Source organism: Cetorhinus maximus, unplaced genomic scaffold (genome assembly GCF_964194155.1).
Source record: "Cetorhinus maximus unplaced genomic scaffold, sCetMax3.hap1.1 HAP1_SCAFFOLD_140, whole genome shotgun sequence".
In the NCBI taxonomy this organism is placed as follows: Eukaryota; Metazoa; Chordata; class Chondrichthyes; order Lamniformes; family Cetorhinidae; genus Cetorhinus; species Cetorhinus maximus.
This window is the reverse complement of record NW_027596136.1, coordinates 312,020-324,306: the sequence shown is the minus strand read 5'-3', so window position 1 is coordinate 324,306 and position 12,287 is coordinate 312,020. Positions and strand designations below refer to the sequence as shown.

At 44.6% G+C, this 12,287-nt stretch overlaps 1 protein-coding gene across 5 annotated transcripts in view; it reads left to right on the top strand.

Moving 5' to 3' along the window:
- The window catches only part of mta2 (metastasis associated 1 family, member 2), a 65,122-nt gene that overhangs the window by 29,403 nt on the left and 23,432 nt on the right, over positions 1-12,287 (top strand). For all 5 annotated transcript variants that reach the window (XM_078534910.1, XM_078534906.1, XM_078534909.1 and 2 more), the window contains 7 exons: positions 2,099-2,216; positions 5,260-5,323; positions 6,195-6,312; positions 6,619-6,721; positions 8,967-9,066; positions 9,657-9,845; positions 10,955-11,029. In XM_078534910.1, the coding sequence (XP_078391036.1) occupies positions 2,099-2,216; positions 5,260-5,323; positions 6,195-6,312; positions 6,619-6,721; positions 8,967-9,066; positions 9,657-9,845; positions 10,955-11,029 (767 nt within the window). The remainder of the gene's footprint in view (positions 1-2,098; positions 2,217-5,259; positions 5,324-6,194; positions 6,313-6,618; positions 6,722-8,966; positions 9,067-9,656; positions 9,846-10,954; positions 11,030-12,287) is intronic.

The window sequence follows — 12,287 nt, the reverse complement described above, 5'->3', positions numbered from 1 at the left end:
TGGCCACCATTACTGATGTTAGCTCTTTATTTCCAGATTTATTTAATTAACTGAACTTGCATTCCCCACGGTGGGATCTGGAGTCATGTCTCCAGATTACTTGTTTAGTAACATAACCACTGTGCTAACCTACCCGCAAACATCAGTGCTTTGGAGTAATTCTTTCTTGCTGCTGTTATATGTGTTAGAAATTCTGCTTGGGAAGGAAAAAGGAATGTCAGGACAAGTCAACCCATCCTGTTGTGAGCAAATACACCACTGTGTTGAGGAGGAACCCCCCATGCTTGCCTGCTCTTTAGGTGCTAGGCCAAGGCAGTGTTGAGAGAGGAGAGGGATGTTGTTGCAGATTTTCCTTGTGTGGATTGAAGAACCTTGTCTGGTCCAAATTTCTCTTTAGAATTGAGTATGTTAACATTTGAAATAAACCAAACCCAAAAAAGATCTTGCATTTCTATAGCACCTTTCACCATCTTGGGCATCCCAAAGTGCTTCAAAGCACATTAAATCCTTTTGAATAAAAGCAAAAAACTGTGGATGCTGGAAATCCAAAACAAAAATAAAAATACCTGGAAAAACTCAGCAGGTCTGACAGCATCTGCGGAGAGGAACACAGTTAACATTTCGAGTCCGTATGACTCTTCAACAGAACTAAGGAAAAATCGAAAAGAGGTGAAATATAAGCTGGTTTAAGGGGGGGGGTGGGACAGGTAGAGCTGGATAGAGGGCCAGTGACAGGTGGAGATAGACAAAAGGACAAAGAGCTGTTGAAGGTGGTGATATTATCTAAGGAATGTTCCATTAGGTCACATTAAGGGTAGAAAGCAGGATGAGCAAAGTACAGATAGCCCTAGTGGGGGTGGGGTGGGGGGTAGGGATCGAAATAGGCTAAAAGGTAGAGATAAAACAATGGATGGAAATACATTTAAATTAAATTTAATTAGTCCTTTTGAAGCATAGTTACTGTTGTAATGTAGGAAACGCAGTAGCCAATTTGTGTATAACCAGCTCCCACAAACAGCTATGAGCTCGTGATCAGATCATCTGTGTTTTTAGTGAAGTTGTGTAGTGGCTGTGAGGTCTTTTACATCCACCCAAGGAGATAGCCAGGGTCTTGGGTTAGCACCTCATCTGAAAGACGACGACTCCATCAGCGCAGCACTTCCTCGATATTAGTGCTGGAAGTGTCAGCTTAGATTATGGGCACTAGTCTGTGGAATGGGACTCAACCCTACAAACTCTGACTCAAGTTGGAGAGGGAGAGAGAGTAACGTCCACTAAGCCATAGCTCACCCGAGCAGTCGATGGGTATTGAAATCCGGGATCTTTCTGTAGATGGTCCTATATCACGCCACACTACAGTGTGTTCCACAATATCACTAAATCAGACAGTGTTGAGAACTTGTTAAGTTGCAAGTTTCCCAAGGCTTTCTCAGTCCCACATCTCTGATCTATCCATGTATTATACTCAAACTAAGACAACCCTGACCGTGTCCTGTTAACTTCTGAGTGGAATTATGTTTTAAATTTAATCACTGTATTCAAAGCGACAGAGTTAACATGTTGAACCTGCAAAAGTGTATTCATATATTTACAGACTAGAGAGGAAGACAAAATGCTCCTTAAACATTTTTACAAGGAGGGTACCAGAACAGAAAGGTATACAGCTATCAGGTAAAACTGAATGGGCTGTGGCCTTTTCCTCCAGCGAAGAGATGGCCTGGTAGAGAAATTTAAAATTATGAATAATATTGATAGATGTGATGGTAATGTTTCCATTTATGAAGGAGACCAAAACCAGGTCAATATAAGATAGTCATTAATAAACCCAACAAGGAATTCAGGAGAAAACTCGTTACCCAGAGAGTGGAGCGAATGTGAAACTCGCTACCATAGGGAGTGGTTGAGGTGAATAGTGGTTAAGGGGGCTGCTGGATAAACAGAGGGAGAAAGGAATGGAAGGATATGTTGATAGGGTGAGATGAAGAGGGGTTGGAAGGAGGCTGTTGTGTGGAGCGTAACTACCAGCACAGAGTGGATGGGCCAAATGGTCTATCTGTGCTGTAAATACTCTGATTCTTGTGTGTCTCTCTATTTTTAGGAGAGTTTGAAGAAGACTCAAAACAGCCAGTTCTGGTGGATCAGGAACGGCATCAACTTAAACACAGAGAGCTCTTCCTGTCACGTCAGTTTGAGTCGCTCCCTGCCACACACATCAGGTAATCAAAGAGCTTCAAAAGATGGCTGTCAATTGCACCAATCAGGATCAAGCCTGACAGTTGGGCAGAAATCTCACTGTGCCTAATAATGAGTGTGTTTTTGTGACATTCCTGGTCAGTTATTTGAAGCAGTTTGTTTGTTTTACGTAGGCTGGTGCCAGAGTTGAATAATTTCATGAGAGCCATTTCACACAGTACAGTTTGAAGCCATTTATTTGTGGCTATGATCAGCCCCACTCACTCACAGGGAGCCACAACATGAAGGCGCTTGCTGGAAGGAACGTTCTTTCCTCCTCAGTGGAACCAATTCAGTGCACCAGGGTTCCTGCTAATCACTATTCAGTAACCTTTGCTTTTAGGGAGGATACGGAAAGGACAGATAGGAAAGGACTAACTTGGGCACAAATGTGAGACATCACAATATAGACACTTCCCACCTTGCTCTGAACCATGTAATCTCCTGTAAGAAACAGAAAACCAGATTAAAAACCCAGTCCAAACGGGGGAAGGTTTTTTTTTTCTCTTTCCATTTTCTTCCTCATCCTCCTACTTCTCTTTTCCCTTCTTTCCCTGCCTCTCCCAAATATAAGTATATTGAATTATTGCTGTACTGTAAGCTTTTCATTTTGTATGGTTACTTATTATGACTGTTGTTAAATTTTATTTTATAAAAAGTTAGAACAAAAAAACAAAACCCAGTCCAATCGAGACTAAGTAATTCATCTCTGATCTCCTCAGGCAATCAAACTGTCCCTAGCTACCCTAGCCCTGATTTACATTACCAAAATGCCTGTTTCTTATACAATGTGATCTCCACAACGACCAGAAACAGGTCCAGCTCTCATTTGAAGGAATTCAGCGAATCGGCATCCACCACATTGAGAATCCATGTGGATTCTCTGGTAGAGAAAAGTCACCTTCTGACATCTCGCCTAGTCCTGCACTTGCATAACGTCCTCTCGAGCTTAGCCAGTTGAAATAATTTGGTTTATATAAACACAGTCTAAACCCTTCATAATTTTATAAACCTTGATCAAATCATATGAGTTGAGGCTTCTCTAAAGTATACAGGCGCAACTCATTGAACCTATCTGAGTGTTTATAAATTGGGAATTAATGTTGCACCTTTTCAAAGTCTCAGTATCCTTCACTGTGTAAAGAGACCAAAACTGGACACCGTATTCGAACTGAGGCCCAGTCTAGGTCTTGTACAAGGACAAATGGTACATTTTGTTTTGTAGTGAGTTGTTCTGTGAATACAACTCGAACCCAGTTTATTTTGGCTTCATAGCATTTGTCCTGGACTTTTGGAGAGTGAAACACTTAAAGCTTCAGGTTTTTTTCTTTCACTTCCGGCTTTAATTATGTTCCTTACAGGGTGCAGAACACTATCACTCTCAAACACGGATCTAATCCCTCAACACTTCTCGACCTGCCTGTAGTAGTCAAGCATCCTCTACAGTCCTAACTCCTGCATGCAACTTTCTATTACCTGCAGACATGCAGATCATTCCCCCAATGCCTACATGTAGATCATGAATGAAATAGTAAATAGCAGTCCTAAAACCAAACCCTGTGAAATACCATTTGTAATCCGGTCTCCAAGCAAATCCGAATCTGTCGACAACCAATTTCTGCTTGCGGCTAATAAAAACAAAATGCTGAAAAAACTCAGGTCTGGCAGCATCGGTGGAGAGAGAAACAGAGTTAACGTTTCAAGTCCGTAGCCTGAAGAAGAGTCATACGGTCTTGAAACGTTAGCTCTGTTTCTTTCTCCGCAGATGCTGCCAGATCCGCTGAGTTTTTCCAGCACTTTGTTTTTATTTCAGATTTCCAGCACCCACAGTATTTTGCTTTTATCTGCTTGTGGCTATTCAGCCGATTCTCAATCTACCTCAGAAGATCACCCCTAATCTGGGATGTGGTATCTTATCTAAATTTTGAAGAGTCCAGGTGGACAATGTCTGACCAGATTACCCTCATCCACTGGTGCCGTCTTCTGATCAGCCTAGCAAGACACGAGCTCGTTACCAGGTGCCATGTTGGGTACATCTGATATGTTCTCCTGTCTAAATAATCATACAATGCATCCTTAATAAGTCCCTCAAACACTCTTGCCTCTCAGCTAATAAGCCTATGCTTACCAGCTTCTGCCTTATCGCCCTTTTTTAAAGATTGAGACTACATTTGCCTCCTCACACTCTAAAGGAGCAGCTCATAACTCCAGCAAGTTATTAAAGAAGCGGGCAAGCGACTTGTACATCACCTGCTGCATCTCCGTGTTCCCTCAAGTGGATGTCATCTGGACTAGCAGCTCGATCTAGCTTACAATTCCCCACTCTAAAATGATACCCTCATCCGTTTTAATAACACTTTACTATTAGCAGCACTGCTCAGTGTTGTCAGTTAAGTATCATCTGCAAGAGTGAAGATTGAAACATAGAAAGATTCACGACACCAAAGGAGGTTATTTGGCCCCTTGTGTCCATGCCGGCCGGGGAAGTGCTATCCAACCTAATCCCGCCTTCCAGCTCTTTGCCTGTAGCCCTATAGGTTATGGAACCTCAATTGCATATTTAAGTGTTTTTTTTTAAATGCAATGAAGACTTCGATCTTTATCATCCTTTCAGATAGGGAGTTCCAGACCCCACAAATTCTGAATGAAAAAATAACTCCAACTCTCCCTAATCCTTCTCCCAATTACTTTAAACCAGTGCCCCCTGGTTATTGACCTCTCTGCAAGTGGAAATAGCAGATGCAAAGTACTCATTTAGTATCTCTGGTCTACTCTGATGGCTCTTTTCTAACCTGTCCTTGCATGCCTTTCAATGGATTAATACTGTTTTTGACGTGCAAGACACAATTGGACTCAGCTGTGATGCCTAATGTGGTTAAAGAACTTGCAGTGTTAGTCAATATCTAGGCTGACATATGAAGCATGGCAGCAGAATCAGTGAGAGGCAGCACCCTCCAGAGAGAAGAGGAGGGAATCGAGATAAGTGTTGCCTGGTGTCTAATTGTGCCATTGTTTTTGTTTTTTCAGGGGGAAGTGCAACGTGGCATTGCTGAATGAGACAGAAAAGCTAAGCGAGTACCTGGATAGGGAGGTGACTCTCAGTTTATGGTCATGCTGTCACATGTTTAGTACCAGCTTAGGGGCATTAATAGTCATCCTGTCTTAAATATTACCTCAAACACCCACCTCTTCCAGCCCTCCAATATCTGTGTTCTCCTAATTCTGGTCACCTGTGAATCCCTAATTTCCTCCATCCCACCACAGACAGCTGTGTCTTCAGCTGCCTGAATTCTGGAATTCTCTCCTTAAACCTCTCCACCTCTCTCCTCCTTCATAAGGCTTCTGCAAACCTACCTCTTTGACCAAGCTTTGGCACACATGTCCTAATATCTTATGCACGTCGCTGTCAATTGTTTGTCATCTGCACTCCTTGGGATGTTTTGCTCCGTTAAAGTCACTGTAAATGCATGGTGGTGTTGTAGCTGGGTCTGATCTAATGCTGCACTCTCCCTTTTGACTGAGCAGTGTTGTGCAACACCCCTTTGTCTGTTGCCTAATGTAATCCTCCATCATTCTTCTGCAAATCAAAATGGTCATAATTGCCACTGCATATATTGGTATAATACTTTAAATGAGAAAACATCCTACCATGTTTCTTTCAAGACCCGCTTAATTCATCACCTCAAAAGAGGGCCCACCAGGGCTTCGCCTTCATATTAATCAATTCTAAAAGCTCTCCACACGTGTCCCAAGCTTGTAAGGTATAAAATCTGTCATCTTTCTTATACTGCTGTGTGTTACTTTCACAGTTCAAATGTGCATAGTTCCAAAATGACACACGCCCACTATTCACACTTAATCATAGTGACATGACGCTTGAAGAGTGTACGTGTGGACCTGCCATTCTGTGACTGCCTTTTGAAGTGCTTGTTTAGCTATCAGTTCTTTCTGCGTTTCTGTAGGACTGTTTCTACTACTCGTTGGTGTTCGACCCCTTACAGAAGACACTGATTGCTGACCAGGGGGAGATTAGAGTCGGGCCCAAGTACCAGGCTGACATCCCAGACAAACTGGCAGAAGGTAACATTGCAGAGGGCAGTGTGTGGGTGTGCACATGTTTGTGTCCCTCTAAATTGCCCTATTCATAAAAGAATGTTGTTTACTGTAACAGCCATCCCATGGTGTCTCTGATATTAGAAGTAGCTTGAATTGCGGATCATATTGTGGGTGAGTGCGCTGGTGCGTGTTTGTGAGAGAACGGGTCCCTTCCCAGGAGTGCATGTGAGGGAGGGGGGGAGGCGGGCGGGGGGTGGTGTGCAGCAGAGCAGAGGAAAGAAGAGGTCCTCTTGGAATCTGCCTTATTGCTTAATGCCCTTGTTATTGCAGGTGAATCAGATAACAGGAATCAGCTGAAAATGGAAACAAAGGTGTGGGACCCAGATAATCCACTGACTGATCGGCAAATCGACCAGTTTCTCGTTGTTGCTCGGTAAGTCCTTAAATTTAAAAAAGAAAGAACTTGCTTTTATATTGTGTCTTTCACAACCTCACTTTCTGAAGTGCTTTATGGACAACAGTGTAGCGCTTCCTCAGTATTGCACGGAGAGTGTCAACCTGGATTGTGTGCTGAAGTCTCTGGAGCTTGGCGGAAGCACTACCCATTGGGACATAGCCACTAGGCTTGCTGCCCAGAAGTCATATGTGTGACTGGGTGCCTCCACACCAAGTTAATAATGCAACAAGGAGAGCTGAATGGAGGAGGATAGGGAAATATCAGCTTTGTTCCTCTGGGCTGCTTTCTTTCACACAGAGAAAGACAGGCTTACATTTATATACCTTTCACCACCTGAGGACAACCCAAAATGCTTTATAGCCGGAAAAAAATTGCATAATCTTATAATATAAAAGCACAGCAGCCAATTTGTGCACAGTAACATCAATATGATAAGATCCTCTGTTGATTGAGGAATAAATATTGGCCTAGGCCATCGGGGAGAGCTCCCTGCCTTTCTTCAAAAAAGCGTGGTTAGATGTTTTATTTTTTTCATCACTGTGTCTCCTGCCAACGCAAGATGGCTGTCAATACCTGTCTGTGCATGCGCAGAACCCCATGCTGCCATTTGAAGGAGAGACAGTGCTGGTTGGAAGCCATTCACCCAGTTTCTGAGCCCCGTGGCAGGAGGGCATTCGGGGCGCGGCATCCCTGCAGGGGAGGCTTCTGATTCCAGGGATCCAGGCTGACATTCCCATAATCCAGTACAGAGGGAGTACTGCACTACTACAGATGCCATCATTCAGATAAGACACAAAACTGAGACTGCATTTGCCCTGGTAGATGGACTTGCAAGTTCCACCTGCAAGTTCCCCATCTCACTCACCAGGGATTGGGGTGGGGTGGGAGGGGAGGCATCTGATCCCTGAAGCTGTTCACTCAGTTTCTGAGCCCTGCAGCAGGTGGGCAGTTGGGGCACGGCCTCTCTGCAGTTTCCGGGGATGGGGAGGGAGGGGAGGCTTCTGGTCCGCCTGGTGACGGCCGCAATTTGGTTTGAAGCTCAGGGCCTGTTTCTCCCAGCACAGCACGTTTAAGCACCAATAGGGCAGGCAGATGATGGAATACAGGCTCAGTTACACACCATCCCTTCCACACCACTGAGATATGCTGCTATGGCAAGGTGGTTTATTGGGGGGAAAAAGTGCTTTCCCAAATGAATTGTGGGGTGGGGAGGAAAGGCAAGAAAAGTATTAAGGAAATTGAATGGGATAAAGAAAACTGGGCTCCTTGAGGGATTCTGCTGCCAGCGCTGTAATATTTGCAATTCCAGGGTCAGCGATCACCACGCATGCACCCTGCTGCACATTGCCCCCTATAAAGATAGAGGCCGTGCATACATCTGCACATGCACTGCATTGGCAACAAATGCAGCCTTTTTTATTCCTTCACAGGACGTGGGCGTCACTGGCTGGGTCAGCATTTTTATTGCCCATCCTAAATTGCCCTTGAGAAGGTGGTGGTGAGCTGCCGCCTTGAACCACTGCAGTCCATGTGGTGTAGGCACATCCACAGTGCTGTTAGGAAGGGAGTTCCAGGATGTTGAGCCAGCAACAGTGAAGGAACGGCTGATATATTTCCAAGTCAGGATGGTGAGTGACTTGGAGGGGAACTTGTAAGTCCATCTACCGGGGCAAATGCAGTCTCAGTTTTGTGTCTCACCTGAATGATGGCATCTGTAGTAGTGCAGTACTCCCTCTGTACTGGATTATGGGGGTGTCGGCCAGGATTATGGGGGTGTCGGCCAGGATTATGGGGGTGTCGGCCAGGATTATGGGGGGGGGGTCAAACAGGATTATGGGATTCAGGTCTCTGGGATTTGAACCACTACCTTCTGACTCAAAGAACAGAGGGAGTCATGGCTGACACTCACATCTTGCATCTGACTCTTTCCTTCCTGCAGTTTCAACGAGTGCCATTCACCAGCCGCGAGAATGGCTCCAACTCACTGTGCCAGGCATCCTGGGGTTAGCTGAGGAGGAGGCAGAGTGTAAGCAGCATTGGCTGTGGGGCAGGCATTAATCTGTTCCCTCGACTGTAAATGATGCACAAAAACCAAGCAAGGATGCAGTTGAGATCCATCTTTATCTTAAAATGATTGAATTGGAAGGTTCCTGCTGTGGACTGGTGGTTGCGTTTGGCTGGTTCCATGTATTTAATTAACACTCTTGTTTTCTTCTGACAGGGCGGTGGGGACATTTGCCCGTGCTTTGGACTGTAGCAGCTCGATCAGGCAGCCAAGTTTACATATGAGCGCAGCTGCAGCATCCAGGGACATCACGCTGGTAATAACCTTGGCACGCCAGGAGGAACCTCGAGAGCATGGCCATCGAGATGTACAGTTTTTGGAATGGTGGTTGTAGGTTTGAGATTATCTCAGGCTCTACAATTGACCACCACCAACACCATATGGCTGAGAAGTCTTGGGACTACCTAGACTCTGTAAATGGCCAGCACCAACATCAAATGGCTGGCAGTCTGGGGATCCAGGCACTTGCAATATTGCCACTTATTCTCAATGCCTTGTGCTTTAATCAGCCCAATCCCACCCTGCTCCAGTGTATGATCACTACAAGCTGCAGTACAGTAATTAAACAGCAGTGCCTCATTCTCTCGCTTGCTGCAGTCCTTGGATTACTTTTTGCTTCGTTCCTATAGGAACTCGCAATGAAACAATCCAAAGACCAATAACCAATAAATCAGATTAAGTGAAAGCATCTGCCTACAATTAAAATGTCTTCATTCTGAATCTGAGACCCAGTGTCTGATTGGTGTCTCATTCAAACACAATGGGCAACTTAATGGAGCAACCTACCCTAGACTTGTGTGTTCCACTCCTCCACCATGTAACTTTTCAACTCTGCTTGTATTCCAGTTCCACGCCATGGATACTCTGCAGCGTAACTGCTATGACCTAGCCAAAGCGATGTCGACTCTAGTTCCACAGGGGGGGCCTGTACTGTGTCGTGACGAGATGGAAGAGTGGTCGTCGTCCGAGGCCATTCTTTTTGAAGAGGCACTAGAAAAGTATGGCAAGGATTTCACAGACATCAGACAAGACTTTGTAAGTCCCCTCTCTTTGGCCTCTTGGCGTTGTGTACAGCGGGAATGGGCCCTCGCATATCGCAGCTGTGGAGCCAGGGAATGGAAGGGAACTGGAGGAAATGAATCTTTTTGCCCTCCTTCCTCCCCCCGCATTACAATAGTCACTTCTGGAATTGTGTCTATTCATAAAAGCATAACTTACATTTATGTGTGCGTTTAACATAGTAAAACATCCCAAGGCGCTTCACAGGAATGTAAAACAAACAACGTTTGACATTGAGCCATGAGGCATTAGAACTAAGTGTCTTAAAGGAGCAGGGAAAGGCAGAGAGGTTTAGGGAGGGAATTCCAGAACTCAGGGACCAGGCAGCTGAAGGCACAACAACCAGTGGTGAGGCGATGGAAATTGGGGATGCGCAAGGAGCCAGAACTGGAGGAGCGCAGAGATCTCAGAGGATTGTAGAGTTTGAGGAGATTGCAGAGATAGTGAGAGGGAGGCCATGGAGAGATTTGAAAACAATATAAGAAGTTTAAAATCAAGCCATTGCTGGATGAGGAGCCAGTGCAGGTCAGTGAGTACAGGGGGTGATGGGTGAATGCAACCAGGATGAGCTCAGGTTTGTGCAGGGTGAAAGATGGGAAAATCTGGCATGTGTCTGATAAAGGGGATTTAAGTAAAACTGAATGACTGATCCATACACAGAGTGAGTCAGGTGAATGTTGGGAATTCCTGCCTGGTTGGCTGTGGGAGTGAGGAAAGCATCCACTGTTTATCATCCTGTCTCTCAAAATGATTACATTATTTGCCACTATAACAGTCACTGCACTTCAGAGTAGTTCATTATATCTGAGACGTTCTGGGAGGTGAAATAAGGGGTTATCTGGCACCCTTTTCTCTCTTTTAAACACATTCGTCATTTTCTCTCTCCTTCATATTCTCCCTCTAAGACGTGTTTTCTCTCTCTCTCCCCCACCCCACTCACGCACCCATATTCTCTATCTCATGTGTGTTCCCTCACAATCTATCATTGTCTCTTACTCTCTGTCTGCATGTCTCTTTCTCCTGCCACACCCCCACCCCGTCCATCATATTCTGTCTCACTCTCATTGCTTGTCTCCTTGTTGCAGCTACCATGGAAGTCACTGGCCAGTATAGTCCAATTTTATTACATGTGGAAGACCACAGATCGATACATCCAACAGGTGAGATGGAGCTTTCTACCTAGTAACATACTGAGTGTACAGCTAAAATAGGCACAGCCTGGAAACTGATTTTTAGTGAATATTTGTAGTTAATGGGTAAGGTCACCATGTTTGCACCAAACTTGACAAACATCTCTCATCAGATTCTGCCTTCTATTAGGAAAGGACAGGTGTAACTGCTTTATGTCAATGTTTAGAACATCATAAAAAAAGAAGCTGAAGCCTGCTCTGCCATTCAACAAGATCATGGCTGGGGATTTTTGAAGAGGCAACAGAGGGGGTTGATGAGTTAATGCTGTCGATGTGGTGCTAATGGACTTCCAAAAGGCATTTGATACAGTGCCGCACAACAGACTTGTGAGGAAAGTTATAGCTCATGGAATAAAAGGGATAGCAGGGTGGATATAAAGTTGGCTAAGTAATAGGAAGCAGCGAGTAATGGTTAATGAATATTTTTGGGGCTGGAGGAAGGCTTGTAGTGGAGTTCCCCAGGGGTCAGTATTTGGGCCCTTGCTTTTCCTGATATATATTAATGATCTAGATCTTGGTGGGCATGGGACAATTTCAAAGTTTGTAGATGATACAAAACTTGGAAGCATTGTAAACTGTGAAGAGGACAGTGTAGAACTTCAAAAGGACATAGACAAGTTGGTGAAGTGGGCAGATAGGTGGCAGATGAAGTTCAATGCAGCGAAGTATGAGGTGATTCATTTTGGTAGGAAGAACATGGAGAGACAATATAAAATAAAGGGGTACAACTCTAAAGGGGGTGCAGGAGCAGACGGACCTGGGTGTATATGTGCATAAGTCATTAAAGATGGCAGGACAGGTGGAGACAGCAGTTAATAAACCATACACTATCCTAGGCATTATTAATAGGGGCATAGAGTACAAGAGCAAGGAGGTTATGCTGAACATGTATAGGACACTAGTTAGACCTCAGCTGGAGTATTGTGTACAGTTCTGGGTGCCACACTTTAGGAAGGATGTGAACACATTGGAGACAGTGCAGAAGAGGTTTACAAAAATGGTTCCAGCGATGAGAAACTTGAGTTATGAAGATAGGGACTGCTCTCCTTGGAGAGGAGAAGGCTAAGAGGAGATTTGATAGCGGTGTTCAAAATCATGAGAGGACCGCACAGAGTAGATAGGGAGAAACTGTTCCTGCTCGTAAAAGGATCAAGAACGAGAGGGCTCAGACATAAAGTGATTTGCAAAAGAAGCAAATGCGATGTGAGAAAAAACTTTTTCACACAGT